This window comes from Haliaeetus albicilla, chromosome 17 (genome assembly GCF_947461875.1).
Source record: "Haliaeetus albicilla chromosome 17, bHalAlb1.1, whole genome shotgun sequence".
In the NCBI taxonomy this organism is placed as follows: domain Eukaryota; kingdom Metazoa; phylum Chordata; class Aves; order Accipitriformes; family Accipitridae; genus Haliaeetus; species Haliaeetus albicilla.
Genome location: NC_091499.1, coordinates 22,680,044 through 22,700,570, shown reverse-complemented (window position 1 = coordinate 22,700,570; position 20,527 = coordinate 22,680,044). Strand labels below are relative to the sequence as shown.

Below are 20,527 nucleotides of genomic sequence, written 5' to 3'. Positions count from 1 at the left end.
TTATATTATGATGAATGAAACTAGCAGACTTAGCCTTTGCTGTAATTTTATTAGTACCAAGGTAAGCATTTATTACTCAGATTAGGGTGAGGGTATTGGGGTTTTTCTTTAATTATTGAAATGTTATTCCTCATGAGTAATGATGAGAGCGAACTATGGAAAACCAATGTCCTAACTGATTACAGTAAGGCACTCCAAATGGTGAAAAACATTGTGTAGAAGAGGATAATTCCCTAGAGAAGTATACAACAAGGTTAAATGCTTCCATTTGAGACTGAACTGTTTTTGTAGAACGAGATAGTTCACAAAGTACACTGATAAGAGATTAAGTTTTACCTCTATAATCTATCAAGATAGCTTTGAGAATCAAAGTCTTCCTTCTGAGCATCACTAAGTGCAATGCACGACTTCCTTATCACAGTATTAGACCACAAACTCTCTGCTATCCAAGCATCGCATCCCGGTGGGGCTTGTGCCTGCCCTAACTCAATATAACCCACTGTGAAATCAATGAGACTACTACTGTTGACCTTAACAGGAGTCAGACTAGAGTGAAAAAAACAGAGATGGAAAAAGTATTGATTAATCAAGCCCTTTTTCCCAGCCAAACTATGATACTACAAAAAGTATCACAGTTGAAGGAGTTTCTTCCACTATACTGTTATAGTCTGTAAATAATAGCGAGTTTGCAGTGAATATTATGTTTATTCCAGTGTAAAATTTAATTTTTAGCTAACAAACCTACTGAAGAAGTTTATGCAATCATTTTTTATTGTTTTATAGTCTTCTGTAAGTGTATTCCTAGGATAGCCTATTATTACAAAACTCCCAAAAAACTTCTTTTCCTCTTCACAGTGCTCTAGAAGTATTGTGTTCTCTGTGTGCTTTATGAGCAAGACATTGAAAGGATACTGAATTCAATAACAGTCAAAGAATGGATCTCCACAGATCAGTTTGGCCTTAAACACATCAAAATCTGTTTCAGATATAAAATTAACTCACTCCTCCTTTTCTTCAGGTGGAGTATTAGTAGCAGTCATTCAGCTGATCAGCATCGAAAAGAAAAAAAAATAAAAAGAAAAAAAAAAGGTGGCAAATTGCAGCTCGAACTCGCCACTAGTGTTTCACATATTTCTGGGTATCTTGTCATTCTGATTCAATCCATTATTAAAATAGAAGTTTGTTTCAAAGAGAACTGATAATATGTATTGTCCCCATTATATGGAAGGAAAAGCTGAATTAGAGTTTTGAAATGAGTTATTAAGAGAAGGAGTTGAAATATGATTAAGATAGCTTCCCATTTTTTCATATGCAATACCAGATAAATGTCAGCTCCACTCTTCCGCTAAAGAAAATAAGTAGAAATGTATGCATTGCAATTTGTTCAAAATCTAATTATTTTGTTTGATGAGAAATAAGTCTTTTCCTAGAGTGCTAATTGCCACATATTTTCTTGAAGGGGAAAGAAAAAGACAATTTCTAAAAGAAAATATCACAAAAATTTAGGATAGCTTAGTCTTATTCATCATCCCAGCTTCATTTATTTCCTTCTTTAAATATCATTTAAGAGATTTAACACTTTAGTAAGGACCCTTCAGTCTTCTGCAATAAAACAGACTTATCCAGATGTCACATTAAATCATTAAAGGAAAGTAAACTCAGATGGACAAACTACGTTGTCTTATGGAGAAGAAAGGCAAGCATCATATTGGACTGTTTAAACAGTGGTCTAACATGTCAGAAATGTGAAGCAAATCCCCCTCTTTACACATCTAGACTTGTTCTTCCTTTTAGCATCTTACTTGGAAAAAATATGTTTACCACCTCAAAACAGCCTAGTAAAGATCTTCTGAAAACAATGGGATATCTAAAACATCTGAGCTGCACGAAGAATCTGGTTGAGCTGTTTAACCTAAAGCAGAGAAGACCAAAGAGGAACTTGATGATAGTTTTCTAGTATGTGCAACACTGCTGTGAAGAGGAAGAAAACAACAGGTACTCTTTAGTCATGGTGTGTAAGACAAGAGGCAATGGGCTTGTACTGCAGAATGAAAAATTCAGGTCAGACACAAGGAGAAAAAGACCGGTTTCAGACTTGCGGTTTCAGAAGTCAATAAAAATTGGCATACAGATCCCTGTCACAAACAGTATAGGCTTAGTGGATACCGTCTTAGGAAAGGGAAATGGACAAAGAGATTTCAAGATGGTTTACTGGGTCACTAGGGAGATGCATCAGTTCACTGAAAAAAGTATGCTGTCTTTCACATGACTTATAGAAGGCCTTTAGTCTGAGCAGTTTTTCTAATTTCAGTTAAGCAGAGAAAAAAAGGTGCTTGTTTGCTTTCAATTTACAAGTCCCAAAACACAAACAATATCCTGATAGAAGATAGCTGTAAAACACACGCTTAAATCCCTCCCTATTCAGGAGACCATTGAAGCAGGCCTCAAGCATATTGTTGTTATTCTGAATCAAAGATCTGAATCTGTTCTGCTTACTGAAACATGATCGTTAATGCCCAAAACAAGCTTTTTCAATTAACCACAACTCATTATATTGCTACCTCTTTTTAAAAAACACATATATCGTCCAGGCTACCACCTGTGGTTCTTGCCATCTGCTGGCAGATATTTTGTCAATTTAAAATGCACAAATTACTTCAAGTTAATGAAAGATAATTAAGAAAAATGTTAAAATTTGTATTAGTAACAAGCTTGTATTATATGCAAATATTGGGTATTAATGTTGTGTATCAAAAACTTTGAGAAATTTTATTCAATCAAGATTAAAGCACTTCTTAAATACAAACTTAACATTGTACATTTTCTATATTACCAAAGAAATCATTATACTATAGCATCTAATCACTAGAAGAAATTCTACAGATGACAAACCAGTAGTAAACAGATTACCTCACTTACAGATGAAATGTAGACATTCAGTTCCATACAAGCAGTATTGTACAAAAGAGATGGCTTTGCTGGGTTTGCTTTTTCATGTAATAAAGATGTTGAATGAGTTCAGCTCACATGGAAACAGAAGACTGTATAAAATTGTAATTCAAAATGCCAAATACCTGGACCTTGAGCTTTACTAACCTTCATGTTTAAGTGCATGGATTTTAAGAACGGTTGTACATATGGATAGGCTCTCTTTTCAGTAGCATTTAAAAAATAAAGGAGCACCCTTGCTAACATTTCACATTACTAGCATTTAAGAGTAATTCACATACCTGGTTTTAATGTTTTGATTGCCACTGGGGTGGTATTATTCCACAGTCCTTCCCACACCTCACCAAACTGACCAGATCCTAATTTTTTCAAAAATTTCAGAGATTGTCGGTCTATCTCCCACTGATCGACAGTTTTATAGGACAAATCAAACGTAGTTGGAATTTGTACCTGGTAAAAGAAAATAAATAATACAGTAATTGAGACTTCTAATGTTTTTCCAACAGCATATACAAGTCATTGTTAACTACGCTATGTAAAGTCGCAACTGATGTAAATAATGTTTCCTTAGAGTACACATATGTGAGAAAGTGAGCTGAGAACATAAAATATAGCCCACATCCTGGGTACTTTTTGTTAGAAATAAGAATTACTCTAATGAAAATATCCTGCCATTAAAAGTAAAAATTAGAAATCATCCCTCTAGCAAGCTTTTTGAACAGTAACATATTGCTTGCCTTAACCTTGTGGTTTTGCCTCAGTAATTACTTATGGACAGCTAGAGTTATGAAGCTGGAGATTTCATCTCCATATACATTTATAAAAAGCTATTCATAAATCATGATTTGGCATCTTTTCTCCTCCAGCCACATGCTGATTTGTTCAAAATGGCATGGTATTTTATTATTAACGTCAGCTTCAAGAACGAAACTGTAGTGCTACCCAGAACTTCCTGAAAATAAGCAGATCATCAACATTTTGAAATAGTAGAAGCAGATATGGGGTTAACACCTTCTGACTGATATCTGATGAGTTAGCTTACAAAAAATACGTTGCACAGTGTAGCATCCACTCTTACCTTCAGGCATGGCTTTCCGAGCACCACGCAGAGGCCATGACTGTTCTTACTATAATAGTCAACAAACTCATTCAGAGTTTTGAAAGTTTTCCCTCTGCTTAGGAAAAAGCCTCCTTCATCCAGCTTTCTGATCCTGTAGTGCTTCACAGATACACCATCAAAAACTAAGAAGATTTAAACATATTAAGTTTCCAGGAATTATAGCAATGGTACAGTGTAGCTTATGGCCAAACCATCATAAGGTTCCTAAATGCATTTATGAGGACCTTAAAATAAATTATTTTAGTTTCAGAGATGACAACTATAAAAAAATCTCTTTCAAACCAAAGCCCACTGTTTAGAGAGCTTAACATACCTAGTCTATCAGTCTTCAACCATTCACGTCCAGAGATTCTTGCTTGCACCATAAGAACTGATGCAAAATACATAAATACTTCCTCTGTGAGGCAGCTCATATTTCCCACCCTTTAGAACACCAAAACCAGCCAGGAGCATCTAATTCACAGTAATCATTTAATCAGTTTTTAATATTTCATTTATCAATGTTAACATTCCAAATAGCAGCTGCTGGGCTGGCAAACATTTTAGAGCAAGCAGATATACCATCAACATGGCCATGATTCTCTGAAAAGCACTCACATCTTCCATGGGTTTTATTGAGTTCTGTGCATGTTTGGAATATGTAAAAATCAGGCCAATAATGCTCTGTTTTGAGTAGCTGATGACTCCCTTTCAATTGAAATGCATTTTATTTTAATCTGCTGTTTCCTAATCAACAAGACTTTTCTCTCCTCACTCCTGTAGGTTATTTACCCATATGTCATGACACCCACAGTGTCCTTCCCTGTGACCGTCAGAGCACTCTCTAGAGGTGTGAGAAAGAAGGCTGGGCCACTGCATGCCAGGGCTAGACCTGGACCAGCAGCAGTCCAGAGATGGACAAAAAATGCACTGTCACTCACCTAGTGCATTATTTAAAGGACTATTAGGCTTGTAACTGCCATTTCTGATGTCTCCGTCATACCTGGCTTAGTGCAGTGGTCTCCAAAGCAGAGTGCGTGCAACCCAGAGAGTGTGCGAGACAATCCACTGGGGTGTGGGGAAAAAGTATTTTTTGTACCATTAATAAATAAAATAAAATAAATATTTTTAAAATACAGCAATAAATAATGCTCTAATATTAACAGGGTTCCACAATGAACCTAGCTGGTAATGAGGAATCCTGACCATGTAAAGCATAACTTAAGAGGGAAGACGTTTAAGTAGTAGGATAAACTTTCTGCATCTCAAACAGAAGATACATGCATCAATGGAAGGCGGTTTTCTGATCCTATGAATTTCACGTGGAAAAATGATTAGAGCTCAAGGAACGGTACCAAGCTGTAATGAGATTAAGTGAGAGACAAGTATTTTAAAGTGTGGACGGGGGGTTTGCCACCTGTTAGAACTGGTGTGGAAACAAGGTGAAGAAACACAGACTGCCCAGTTAGGATGGGGGCCAGTGAGATTGAGAATTGAGCCAAGAAGGAGAATGGGAATTATCTAGTGAGTCCGGGGAATGTCCAGAAGGAGAAATACTGGAGCAGGACTAAATGTGAAGCACCACATTTTGGAAAAAGACAAGTAGCAATAAGGAAAAAAAAAGGGGGGGCGGAAATCAGAAGGGTATCCCACCCTACATTTAATGACACAACACAGTGCTTTGCCATGATGAGTGGAGAAATTGCTCTCAAGGGGAGGAGGATGCACCAGTTGTCATCCTGGTCCTCATCACCCAACATTACACCTTCCCAATAGGCCAGGTCGCTTCTCCCACACCCATCAATTTGCGAGATTACCATTGTCCCCTTCTCAGGCCCCGCATGCATGACAAAATTCTGAAAAGCAAAAGGGAGGCATAGGGAAAAGGCTTTCTGCTGTTTGACTCCACAGTGCACCTTTTAGTAGCCAAAATTCCAGCAAACATATTCAATTTGGTCATGTGGACTGGTGGGTAGTCTTACTTAAATAATTTAATGGAAATATTTTTCAATCTTAGAAGCAGTCTCAGTCTGGTACATTTAGAAATCTAATTATTGAAAAAATCGTTATTGCTCTCCTCTGGAGATATTATAGCTGATAGAATCTTGACACTGTAACACTGCATGAATTTTGGCAATCCCTTTGGTTATAATAACAGAAGAATACACAGTTACACACTGTATGTAGAAAAAATTATAGAAAATTATTGATTGCATGCAATTAACAAAGATGATACAAAGTATAATTTCTCTCACCATTTAAGTGATTAAGTTAAAAAGGAAAACTTCTCCTTGCTTAAGTACTAGCATGTAGGATCAAATATTTTTCTACTGTACTGTGCGATTGTCATCCCAGGCCACCAGAGGGCATAGAGGAGCTGTTGAAAATATGAGGGGCTTTTCTATCTGCCACAGGTACTATTTTTAGAGACCTGAGAACTTATAATTCTACATGAGGACCAGAAATGAGAATATTTGTAAATATAACTCCGGAGTATAAAAGATAATTACATCACACTTTTCAAATGCCATTTCTTTTTAATTTAACACCTGTAATTAGTATTTTTCAATTATAAAATGCATGTATATTTTTGTGGTGTGTCATTTGGAAATGGGGTTGAAGCAAAACAAAGGAAAGACTAATTCAGTAACAACAGACTGAAAATGCAATGACTTTTCCAATGTTCACAGGAAAGCGCATCTGGCCAAATGAATTGCTATTTATGATGCATTGAGTAAAAGGCCCACAGGATGACTATGTTAATCCAGTCTTGGTTGTATATCACAAGTGATAGTAGTTTGACTATGTTCTTTATTTATTAGCAGTATTATAATTATTACTTGTGAAGCAGCTAATGTTAATGCAAGAGTCGGTTTGAAGGATGTGCTCTAATTTCTTAAATGAGCCTTGTATGAAGCCTTACGACTGGCAGTATCCAGGTCAGGCAGTGATGTGTGTGGAGAAGCTGGAGAAATTTCTGCACTGATACCATCTCTTCTCGTGATAAGCAGCTGAGATTAGTGCAGTATTTGACAGGAGGCTGTTTACTTGTATCCCAGGGCTGAGTCTGGCTGTACAAGTCCTGCACCACACACTCACAGCGCTGCGGCATGTTGCGGCTCCTCTGCCCAACGCGACACGGAGCACATGTCACTCAGGGAAGAGCTAGCCATAACCCCCTCGGTGCTTCCCGTCATCCCTGCGTCCATGCCAGACTGCTAAACAGGACAGGATCACAACTTCAGCTTCATGCAGCTTGACAGCAGCTGGGTCTGAAGACTGCAGTGGTTTTCTCCTCAACTTGCCCGTCCCAAAAGAATCATAGCTCCCCATCAGATCTCGTCACGGTTTCAGTTTAACGGAAGCATTCTCCTCTCCCTGCTTCCCACCTTCATAAGGTTGGGCCATGCAGAAGTAGATTTTGCCACCCCAAGGATGAGAACAAAATAATTCACTGCTCCTTCCAGCAAAATTTATGGTGGCGTCCACAGAGTCAAGACCTTCACCAGATGAATCATGGAGACACCAAGGCACCATTATGGCCAGCGTCCCAGCACCTCTCCTGCCAGCAGTCCTCCCCCAGCGCCAGCAGGAGCTGTGCTTGGTCTCCATGCCCAGGGTGGATGTGGGAGGAGAGTGGCTTAGGAGATCACCCTCGCCAGCACAGAAGGGGTGCAGGGGCTGATCCAAAATCGTTCTCCTGCTATGGCCATGATTCTGCCACTCCTATCAGTCTGCTGCCTTAAGCAATTACCTGTTTTTCCCTACGCTGAAAGCCAATCTGGCCTAGAGGAAACCACACAATCTTTTTTAGGAGCATGGAAAAAAATGGAGGAAAACACAAACCATTTACATTGTCATTTAATGCAATCAGTCTTTCAGATACCATTATTCATTGAGGGGGGAAGTAGAGAGCCTCCTGCTATCATTGGCAATGACACTCAATTAAGCTGAGCACATCTAAATTATGGCTTTTAATTAAAAAGAGGCAATGTCTAAGATGGCACCAACATGTTTAAAATTTAATACATTTCACACCAGATGCTGGAGTCATCAACATAAAAATCTGTCGACAACATGTGCATTTTTAAAATGGGAAAACCTATTTTTAAAATGTCAAACACTTTAAAACGATAACAACATATCTCAGTGGCCTATCTGGTTTGATGAGCTTTCCATTTAACCATTCACAGCTGAGAAAAACCTTCCCGAACATGACTTTTTGTTTTTAATTTAAATAGTCATTTATCATCTAAATCTTACAAATTGTGAGTTTTCCCATCAAGGCAAGTTAGAAGTGAAAAGTGTCATTTAAATGAAAGGTAGGGTTTATTTCTTTTTCTTTTTTTTTTTCCTAAGGAGATCCATTTGTCTCCCTCATTAACATTAAGTCTCTTATACATTGCCCATTTGAGTATGAAATCAAGCATGAAATTCATAAAATCAGTTTATGGGTGCTCGGGTAAAAATCTCTCCTTCTTTTCTAGTTCTTTTCCTTTTCAGCTTTATTACGCTTAAATGTTAAGCTGGACAGAGAATTACAATATTTTCTTAAAGACCTTAATTTTGAAAGCCAGGTTGTCACTTTTCTAGCCATTATCATCTACTCTGGAATGAAACCAAAACAGCAATAGAAGGCAGAGCAAACCTAACCAGTCCTACAGAAATTAGGGACATATTCCAAAATATCAGGTTGTGACTTCTCCCCTGTCAGTGTATCAGCTACCACGAAGATAGAAGCTATTCCAAACCTTTTAAGAGAAATAGTTCTGAACTACTGTTCCTCAAGAAAACACTGCTTTTCTGCCTCAGCTTTGGCTGTCTCATAACTCCTTCTGACGGCACAAAGAGGAGAGAGTCAGAAAAACTAGCTTCTCCCTAGCATCTGGTGGACTAAACAACCTTCCCTCCAGTTAATACTCCTCACAGTAAAATCCACTTCATCATTTGCTTTAGAATACACTAGCTCTCCCAAAAGTAGGCATAAGTAATGAGATTATGGACATACAATATCTAGACCATTATGTATACTATTAGGTTGGAAGCAAAAAAGCTTGGACAACAGAAATAGTCGCCATTCAGTCAAGCCTATTCAGTAAGCAGCAAATAACATTTAGCTCTTCAGGATGAAGTAGCATGTCGAGACTAAATTACGTTCAAGTCTGGGAAGCTGCTAAAAGATCTAGCAGCACTGGTAAATCATGTCATTAATACCCACTCGCTACAGACTGCTGCAGAGTTTATTCTCTTTCTTTGCCTAAAAGAGCACAAATGTTTAATAAATCTGAGATGACACATATATACATGCATACATGCTCAGAGGACAACCCGTGTTGGTGCATGAAGGAGTGCTGGCTCCTGTAGCTGGAGCCTTGCCTCTGCGTATATTATGTCCTTCAGCACCACTCTTCCTTCATCAAACAAACCAGCATGGAAGAAATCCACACCGACGGTTTCATATCTTGCTGTTATCAGCTATCATCAAATCTCCTGTTCCCAAATAAGCTTATATAGAAACCTGAAAAATGTCTACCACAAGCTTTTATAATTGAATCAAATATACTAAATCAGATATAGTTTCCATCCGTGATTTGTAAGGAAAAAATTAAAAAGCAGCATCACAGGATGATCTCATCCTACCACAAATGCTGGCCTAATACTTATTTTCATTCTCTTGCATTTTTCTCTGCAGTACTTCATAGCTTCAATAAGGTACTGCTCCCGTCCTGTTAGAGAAGTAGTCAGAATGCAGGGTAAAGAATTAAGATTTCCAATCTCTCCTAGAAGGTTACAGCTGGAGAATAATAAAAAGAAATTGCATTTCCGCTCCTAGGTGCACAAGCACAAGATTTTTCATTGATTTTTAGTAAGGTGTCATGTATTCAAGTGCCAGCATTAAGCAGATAATACAGGCCTATCTATCCTTCCCTGCATAACACCACGCTGTTATCAGTCTAGCCCAGTCCTTGGATGAAATCAGTTTACTGATGAAGAACACTTGAAGGAAGCTGAAACCATGTAAGACAGGGATAAGTTGGCATATAGAGGGAAGGCATTTTGAAAGGTCTGCGGCTGTAATACAGTCTTTGAATAAAAGGGTGCATGCACAGGGGTCAGTTCTACCACAGTTCAGGAGCAGTCTGATTTCTTGCTGATGTTAGCTTTCTTATCAGTGCTTCCTGGCAAGAACAAACTTCCTTGAGGGCGAACTGAAGACTACGGAATGAACTCTCCCAGAACTGTAAATACCATATTTATTTCATAAGCTTCCCTGTATTTCACTCCATGGGCAACATATATTTCTTTGTCTTGGCAATAAAAAGCAACCCTCCCATCACCACAAGAGTTGCAGGTATATACCTCTTCCTTATGATTTGGAAAGAGAAGCCAAGAATACGTCAGAAGTTCCTTAAGCAGCTTAATGCGTTTCTGTGTAATGCTCAGAAGGTGACTGACACATGAACATCCAGGCAGAAGAGGAGTCAATATGAAAGAATCTGGTTATGCACAAGGTGCGTCTCATTTTACTGACATAATTCTGCACGTCACAACTAACGGTTTATTCACAAACATCAAGAGTCTTTACGGGCATATGGAATTATATAGGTAGAGGACATTAAGAAGTTTGAGCGTATAGCCCTGTTGTCTCAGGGACAACAATATATTCTTGACTCACACTTGTATGATAAGTTTGATAGAAAATGTTCATGGAAAACAACCAATGAACAACCATATTTACTATCTAATATGGCAAATATCTATGACATGAAAAAGATGACACGTACATATATGTAAATAAGTAAAATTATTATCAAATAAGTGTCCTATTTGATGGTCTTTCGGATTCAAAGAAAAGACTTCAAATAAATTTCAAAACCCATCATCATCATAAATCTAACTTTTTTTTATGTTTACAACTACCTTTTCAATGAAATATGACTGATTCTAAACTACAGCTTTGAAGATCTTCCTATCATTTTGCCCCTGAAAACAAATAAATACAAACCTAAGGGTGTGCTCTAGCAGAAATATCATTTTCTTAAACTCCAGATATTGGCCAACATGGTTTAATTTTTATTTTGTGTACTAATCAGAACAGTAGTGTACAACTGTAATGTATTTTTTGGCATTTTAATCATGAAAATAGTTTCTATTTTAAGGCAGCTGGCCCACTGGAAGTACTAAGCGTAATTTCTGTTCTGAGCATATTAGTAAACAAAGCCTATAAAATAAATGTTAGTAAAAACTCAAATGACTCTTGCCAAGTTTTCTTTATGTATCTCCTGGGAATGAAATATTATTATGAACTTAATTTCATTTTCATGCCCACAGTTTACTGTTTGCAAAAATGAAAAAGTCCAGATCACCTGAGAAATTTTTAAAACATTGCTTAAGATGGAAAACTAGAATATACCTGAAAGTGAGTATTCGCCTTTTAGACTTTCGCTTTCTCGGATTAGGAAGGCTCCTGCCTCGTTTCCAGGGTATGACAGTTGTCTCTCGGCATCTGCTCGTTTGATTGGGCCAAAAAACCATCTGAACAAATAAAATACATTAATTTTACCAATCAGTGAAACATACCAGGAAGACAATTTAGCTTTTATAAACATGCTGCATATTTACTAAAAGATAATCTGTGCTATGCTAATTAAATTCCAATGGCATGGGGGAAAAAAGCCAACAAGAACTACACAACAAATATATTGCTAGAAAACATTGCTTACACATTTCAGTGAAATCTGGATTTTACTGCTGATGGAGAGTCCTACTGATTTCAAGGGAATGAGAATTCAGAAGTGACAGACTGGTCTTGTCCCAGGAAAAATTCACCAAGAAATTCTGCCAGGGCTACTGTGGCAGAAATTGATGGCAAGTCCATTGATGCCACTTGAACTATGTAGAGGTGCAGGTATGTGCTGACATCCTGACACCTTCAAAGTCAAAAGATCCCCGAAACTGCAGAAGGCCTCTCAGGTTCCAAGATGTAAACCACTCCGCAGCCTTCCCCCTTCCACTGCCACGTCAATATCTCAAATGAGTTACTGGCAATTTTCTCAGCTCTGCTGCTGTTAGACAAACAAAACCAGTATGTCCCTCAAGTCACTGCAAACATCTCAATGTTCTGTGAAAATCTACTATTTATGGCTTTTAAAACATATTTTTCCTCTGTCACTAAACCCTGTAGTTTACAAGGACTTGTTCAAGCAATAGTTTTAGTTTGCTCCTCTGAAGGTGCTAGTTAGCATTTTTGCTGCTTTGTGCCGAGTGTAAATTAAATGGAAATAAGACCGAGATGAGTCAGCATTTTCAGCTGGGCGGCATTCAGCTTCCATCCAACAAACACAGAAAGCTCTTTCCAAGATTAGCTCCACCCCTTATTTGAAGCAAATGGTGATAAATAGTTATCAGAAATATGCCATAGAATCATAGGAGAATTCCTTTTAAATTAATCATAGCTAAACCTATCATGCAAACTTTTAAGATAAATTAACGTATCGCACCACACATACGTTGTCTATTCAGTTAACTACCTGATTTGTCAATTACTAGTGAAAAGTACAGAAGGAGTCATCAACAAACTACTCTAGTATCTGTAAGGCTTGTAATCATCAAGAAGAATGGAGGAAATAAATGAGAACATTGGGTGACACCTTGGCTGAGCAAGCATGAGGAATGAAAAATGGTTTCGTGTGAATAAAGAGGAAATAAAAAGAGGCAAATACAGATGGCGCTAACCCACACTGAATCTGCTTTGTTAACAAAAGAAAATGAAATCCAGATATTCCAGACTGCATTCCTGTCCTCTGACTTGAAGATGATTTGGATAAAATAGGCCTTGATACATATTTGGCAAGGAAAGGAATCTCATTAGAAAGCCGGAATATGTTAGTAATAATTTTAATTAGTTAAATGTGTTCATTAATTCAACTAATTAATTAAATGAATTCATTCATTAGACTTAGGTAAAAAACTAAGTAATGAATAAATGTTCAAAGCCGTGACTGAGGCTCTTGTCAAAGGAATCAGAGGACTGAGTACAAGTTCAACTCTATTCAAGTCCCAAAGAAAATTTGTTTGCCCTAAAAACCGAATTAGAATCTTTCTGAAATGTCTAAATACACCTGCTCTGAGAATAACATCTGAAAACTAACAACCTATATGATCTGAAAAAAATCTGAACTGGTTTTTTTTCTCCTTGAACTATAAGATATCACTTAGTAATGTCCAAAGGGACTGATTCTTGTAACAGTGTATAAGAAGAGGTGTTTAATTTTCTCCCTCCTTTATTCATGGGTTGAGAGGATACCATCCTTTCAAACGGATTTCGTTTTGTATCAAAGCCAAAAGAGCTTCCAATGCGGTGTTAGGAGGGTTGAATTTTATGATCAGAATAGTAAAAAATATAGTCTTTACATATCCCAGTATTCATACATACACTGCTAGTAACTCAAATTGCTAAAGCTGAAAACATGAGCAGTAATACAATGTATGCAACAAGAGGAAATTGTTGGTTTATTTGGGAAATACAATTTAAAATGGTATTACACTTGTGTATGTAAAATCATGTCTACAATATAGACCACAATTTTGCAAAAAAATACATAAGTGGATATTGTATTTAGGCATATGTATCTGTTCCTTTGACTTCAAAATATTTCAAATTATATGTTTATTTTTATTAGGTTGGAAAAACTTCATTTAAATCAATATGAATTTACCATTAAAGGCTATATGGAGGATATATAATATGTAGGTTCTGACTCCCAATAAACTTAGCAGTTAAAAAGATCCTGACTTGCAAAATAAGATAATTAGAGCAACAGTATTTGAGAAGGTAACTGTAACTGAAGCAATTATTACGGAGTGTGAAAAGTGGACACATATTGTATATTACCTTATTTGCCTGACTTACATGATCTGATTAAAATGTTTCAGAAAAATATAATGAAAATTACTTTTAATAGCACTTGAATATGGGATTCTTAGTTCAAAGTCATTGGGTTTGCAATAATAATCACATAGTACCAAAAGCAATGCTGGTTGTGAAAAAATAACCCCTTGACCTCAAAGCAAGTAATTTAATTTGTTATTTGCTTTTTTTAACAAAAGCACATCTGAATTTAAAGTACTATTTCCATTATAAATGGAAGTTTAAATTCCTTTTATAAAGCATGAAGGGCTTATTTCAATTTCTAGTGATTGAACTTATGCTTCAAAAGGCTTCATATTTTACTTCATCCAAAAGTGTGTATCCTAGAGGAAAAAGTACTCTAAATAGTAATAATGAATCAAAGTAATTGCTTACCATGAGATATTGTTCTGCAGGATAGGAAGGTCAGACCAAAACAACACCCAATCCTTAATAAATCTATTTGTGTTTTATAGCTCAAAGATAGATGAAGGTGTTGAAACAGAACACTTGGAAAAACAGAACTAAAACATCAAGGACTATCCATTGCACAAGTTACTTAACCAGCACTTTCTCTGACTTCAGTGTGCTATATTGGCACTAGGCAGTTCAGGAGAAGGTGGTGGAACGTACACAGTTTCACTCTGAACTTCAGCTCGCAGCCCGATCACTTTGGGTCACAACTGTAAATGTGGGATCAGTAGATTAGGTATGGCACAAATAAGCGCACTCAGACTTGGGCATAAGTTTCCATTTCTAGCAGGAGCTGTCTGGTCAGCACAGCAATAGTGCTCTTCTGTCAGTGACACCCAGGGACATGCCTTCCTGGCCAGCACTGCGTCCAACACCCCAACTGATGGATGCCAGATCTGCTTTTGGGGGATTGTCTCTAGCAGCTTCCTCAAAATCCCTTGTTTCCACCATCATTCATAGCTCTCAGGAACCATTTCATTAAAAACTCCAGGCTACTTCCAGGTCACTTCTGGCCACCATATATAGGAGGACTTTGGGGACAGAAAAGATGACCTTGATGTAGGTCCATAGCAAATACAGTCCTTACTTGGTCCAGATGCCCAATACTAGAACACCAGTGAGATTTGTTGTGGTTATTCAGAGCATATTAATCCGATCTCTATTGGCCATCAATTCCACTGGCAGGTTTTAGATCACAGAACCATCATTATAGATCATAGCAGGCTTTGTCATGGGATGCTCCCTGACTGTGACAGTATCACTGCTGAGACCCATACTCCTATCCTATGATCCTTTTCTTCCAGCAAAGCACAGGATGAATCTTCATCAAGCTGAATGTTGGTGGTTATACCTGAAGGGCAAATTCTTTAAGAAACAGAGATCATGTCACCTCTGCTCACTCCTGCCTCCCCATTCAGTCCAGCTTAAATTAAAATGGAGTCATGAGTTCAACAGAAGTTGATGGTGTTAACTGGCTCCATCACCACCTTTGCTCAGAAGCCCTCTGTCCTCCAGGGTGCAATGCACTGCTGATCTCTGTCTAAATGTCAAAGCCCCATTTACCTGGCTCTGCTTTGTGTCTACCTGTGCTTTGCTATATAGAAATCCACTAAAATAAAAATAGTTACTTCTACTCCACTTTTTTTGTTATAACAGGAAGATACGGCAGGAACTTTCAAGCTGGAAAATGGAAGAGAGGAAGAGTAACATAGGCCAAGGGTTACCAAATGCTGCATAGCTGCTAAAGCAAAGAAAGATAGGGAAGCAAAGTTCTGCAATGCTATACCACTGGTAAAGTTTCCAGTGCCTGGCAACATGCCTAGAAGATGACAAAACCCCAGTGGAAAAACAAAACCCACAAATATCCCCATCGAAAAAAGAGTATGCAAAATTAGTTTTCTTCCCTCTGTTCCCTCCTATTAATGCAATATCCCCTTCTGATCATATCAGTGCAATGCGCTCATCCAAGGTAGAGACTGAAGATTTAACAGAAGATCTCAACTAATCTGGGAACTACAGGCTCTTTTTCTCTCCTGAAATTAACTCTATCCAACACTCAAAGTTAAACTCAAACAAAAGGATTCCCAGACATGGTCCAGATGCAAAAGCTCTCAGGGGAAACTTTTTTGGCAGCCTACCATTCCTTGGACAGCCCTTTTACACCACACACACAGCCCCATACCCACACCGCCCTGCCCCTTACACTGGAGCTCCATGCTTGGTCTCCGCTAAATCCCTAACATGCTAACTCTGGACTTTAATGCAAGACGTGTGCTGACCCTTAGCCAAAGCCCCCCAGTCATGGGCCAGACAAAACACTTCTTGGCAGACAAGTTTTTTCCTGGGCAGACCCTTGCAGCTTTATTCAAACTGGAACTCTAGGATTTGTCACTCTCCTAACCCTAAAACTAATCCAAGCCCTAACACTAATTTTAGACCTAGTTTGAGCCTTAGCCTAAAAGCTGCTTTCTGCAGCTTTGATCTTCCTTGGGCAGTCCCTTAGCAGCCATAGTCACACTGGAACTCTGGTATTCATCTCTCTCCTAATCCTAACCGTAGGCATGGGCTGACCTCTGCCAAAGATCGACCCTCAGTCATGCCAAATGAACAAGCAACAAGGCATGGACCAAATGCCATGGAAGAGGACCCCTTGGCACGGGCCAGACACAATAGTTCTAAGGGGACAAACCTTTCTGCAGCCTCAACCTTCCCTGCACAGCCACTGTGCCATCCCCTTCCAGCAGAAGCTCTAATATTTTCCTTTCTCCTAACCCAGCCTCTTGCTTTTGCATTGGAAAAACCACAGCCAAAGAGCCCCAACCATGGTCCAGGTGAAAAATTTGCAGCCGTACTCCAACAGAAACTCTAAACTCATGATTAAGGACTCTGTATGCGTTCCCCTTTGGGATGTGGGCAAGACCTTCATCACCAAGTCAAACACCAACTCTGAATTAACAGCTACAATCTTTGGCTTTCTTGGAAATTTCAGCTGATCCCTCACTGCTCTTTTGTTATCCACACTGAAGGCTGGCAGAGAAAATGATGTGAAGTTCTGACTATATGTCATCCATTTCCAATAGGGCTTACCAGAGCACAGCTTCCCACTTTTATCCTCTACCTTTACTTACATTTAATATGTACAGGGGCAAAGTCAGAATCAGCTCCACAATGTCATATGTGAAGTTACTGAATTTGCTTTAATAACTAGCTGTAGCTGGGATAAGGGGAGATTTTCAGTTTCTCATTCAAGTTGCAGGACACTGGAGGTAAGATAAGGCTAAAGGCAGAGGTCTGTGACATAGTCTGAATTTCGTGAATGTCCAACTAAAAGGGAAAATCCTGAGATCTGAGTCAGCATTAAGGTACAGCCACATATAGAAATCATGATCATTACAATAGGAATGAGAGCGGAGGAAAGGAGTGAAAAATTGCTGAGAATGACTACATGGCAAGGTCATTCAAAGAGCATGGGGGCATAACAGAAGAAATAGCAGGAAATCAGTCACATGAAATTTATTTTCAAAAATACCTCAAGACATTAAAATTAAATGATCCTATCCTGGATCAGCACTTTGTGGCGTGAGAGCATCTCAATTATCATTTTTTGTAAGTGCTTGCAACTGGGATTTACCTTCTCATGCTAGGGTAAATCTCATAAGACTGCTAAATTTCAGCAGCTGGAAGAGTTTGTTGTGATACCTGTGGTTCCCAACCAGAAGTCTCCATTACAGAAGAAATGATGACAAACAGGCTAGCTGGCCCTACAGAAGATTAACTGGAGTGTGTTAACTGTGTCTGTTACTAGGGTATGAGGAGAAGAAAAGGTTTCTTAGACTGAGAAGAGCAAAGAATTCCTGCAATTAGAGCAAAAGTGTTGGGTTAGGACAGTGAAAAATAGATACTATATATATTGAGACCAAATATATCCCAGTTTCTTCTGGAATGCAGAAAGCTCGTGCAATAGCTAAAACAAATAAAGAAAAGCTTCAACAATACATAAAGTTTACATTTTAAATGCCTCAAAATCTACAGTCATAGAAAGCTGTAACTGCAAAGTCAAGTACTCCAAACTTAGGAGATGGCAATAGTAATATGCTCTCATGGCATCAATTCAGCTATTTTCAGGAAAATCCAGTATGATATCATCTTTAATTACATGGCCACATCTAGTGCTTCCTACAATGTTAATATGAATGCTGCTCACTGAATTGTTACCCTCTATTTTGTTTTGTCATTGCACAGATAGAGTTTATTTACTGTACATTGTTTAGTCTCTGCTCTCAATACAAGTTATAAAATTACATGAATGGCTAATTTCCTAGCAGCCTCTATTATAGTGTTCATGACTATAATATCCAAATGTTTTATGAACATTCATTAATTCCTTTTTGTGGCACTTCTGCTTGTAAAATATTTTTTACACTGGAGAAACATCACAGAAGGGAACTAAGGCTATAAGACATTATTATAAGCATTTTCTACTAATTTTGGATGTTCAATTTGAAACGCCTAGGGCCTACCTTTCACAGAATTTATCATCGTGTAGTATGTAGTAGTTTATTCGGAGAGCAATAGCTGCTAACTTCTGTGTCACAGAAGACAAGGAGAGATGCATAGAAAGCTAAAGAGGCCGAGAGACAGAGAGATCCTCCAGGGTCTTATTCAATTACTTACATCATATGACCATCCTGTGATCACTGCCCTTACTCAGCACATGGAAACCTGAACATGCTTGCATGCACCACTCTTCACTGCTGTCATCCATGCAGGACAAAGAGGGCTGCTGAGCCAGCTTTTAATCCATGCCAGGTTTGCAGTCTGCTGTGGGTAAACAGTAGCGCAGAAGCAGGGACAGAAGTTTACCAAGAGCTCCACCAGCACGTCCTCTCTGCACTGAGAGGAAGGCTCCAAGCACTTGCTGGGTTTTCCCAAAATATCAGGAATAGAGAATGCAGCTGTCAAAGTCTAATGAATATGTTCAGTTACCACACATGAAGTGCAATTTTATTTTCAAAGGCTTGGTTAGTTTGAAGCAAAGTTTTCTTAGATAGCAAAAAAGCACAGACTTTTCATATAGCAATCTCCCCTACCAAATATCAAGCCCTTCCTCCTAAGTACATGCACAAAGGATTTCTCGTATTGTTCTGAGCCACTTTTTTTGCTTTCAGGGAGAGAAAGACGCAGCCTGTGCCTGGTATCAACCCTGAAAAATTCACATCCAATCAGGTAAAGCCTGGAAAAATTATAAGCAACTGAACAAGCTCTTCTGATAGAAAGTATTAGTCTGCCTTAATTATAAGACTAAGGAAGTAATACCATTTCTCCAAGAGCTGACATTTCAAGAAATTAGGAAATATCACTGCAAAGATGAAAGCCTTCCAGACAGAACATAGTTAAGAAACAGATGTGCTTTACAAATGATGAACTTGCATGCATGAAGGAGAGTGTGGGAGATGAGCACTGGCTGCTTTAATTTTCCCTTTATAGTCTACAGTGAACCCGATGACGGTGTTGGAAAAAAAAACAACAGAAAAATCTGTAGTCAGGCTAAACCATGAAGATAAAAACTTGCAAAAGATTCCTTTCATGAGCATTTTCAAAAGCACAAGCCTTCCCAGATATGGTACAAGTATCTACATAGTGAAAGGTCCAGGACTACTCTAGGGCTTGCAGACTTTCACTGTGCAGAGGCTGGAAAAACTAAGACTGGGTTTCAGGTCCTCTGGAAACAGAGCCCTTCCTCCTTACTTTCTTCTACAAACATGCCTGGGATTGTTTTTAACGCTGTCTAGCTCACATTGTCATTTATTATGAAATACTGAAGGATGCATGGGACAAGTACAAAATTTAAGAGGAAGGAATTTAAAGCTTAAGATAAAGGAATGCATAGGACACTGCAGGAGGGAGGGAGAAAACAGGACAGTAAAAATTCAAAGCAGAGAGGACAGTAGAATTATCAAGCGGATGGAGGGAGAGATGGGAGAAAGTCAGAGCTAACAGGCAATAATGAAGAGAAAATAAATTCAAGACAAAGCTGAGGACTGCATTTATTGCCCAAGGGCTATAACCTCCTGTTGCCTGAGCTGCTGCACCTGCTCAGCAAATGCTGGTTTCCAGCTTATCCTGCTCCCACAGCGCATGTGTCTTTGGCAGTGATTTCAGTCCTACTTGAGGAAACAATTTCACAGACTAACTCTCACTGTAAGGATTGCTCTCTGCAGATCTTTTCCCTTTCCTTTTCTTAGTTCATCACACCACTCATGTTTGTACTTGCCAAGAGAATACTTTAACATTCATTTTCATCATTTATTGACTAGAGGTCACGGCTAAATGTACTGGTTTAAACCTTACTCACCAAAGTACCATCAGCAACAAGTGAGTCAGACAAGTGTTAGGTAACAACAGCCTTCTGTATCTACATAGGTAATTCAGGTAAAATCTTAACACACTGCAGAAAGTACCTGACTTGAACAATACTTGAAACAAAAATATCTTTTAAAATGTACGTGTATAGTGACACAGCTCAGTTCTGATTACTTATTTACCATAATCAGAAACTAGTTTCCTCCAAGTGAAACTAGAAATTCAGGTTTTCA

General features: G+C 38.3%; 1 protein-coding gene across 1 annotated transcript in view; it reads right to left on the bottom strand.

Moving 5' to 3' along the window:
• FRK (fyn related Src family tyrosine kinase) overlaps positions 1-20,527 on the bottom strand; it is a 55,177-nt gene that overhangs the window by 18,677 nt on the left and 15,973 nt on the right. The window contains exons 2-4 of the mRNA XM_069805036.1: positions 11,463-11,584; positions 4,028-4,191; positions 3,231-3,399 (exon numbers count right to left, since the gene is read on the bottom strand). Coding sequence (XP_069661137.1) covers positions 3,231-3,399; positions 4,028-4,191; positions 11,463-11,584 — 455 coding nt within the window. The remainder of the gene's footprint in view (positions 1-3,230; positions 3,400-4,027; positions 4,192-11,462; positions 11,585-20,527) is intronic.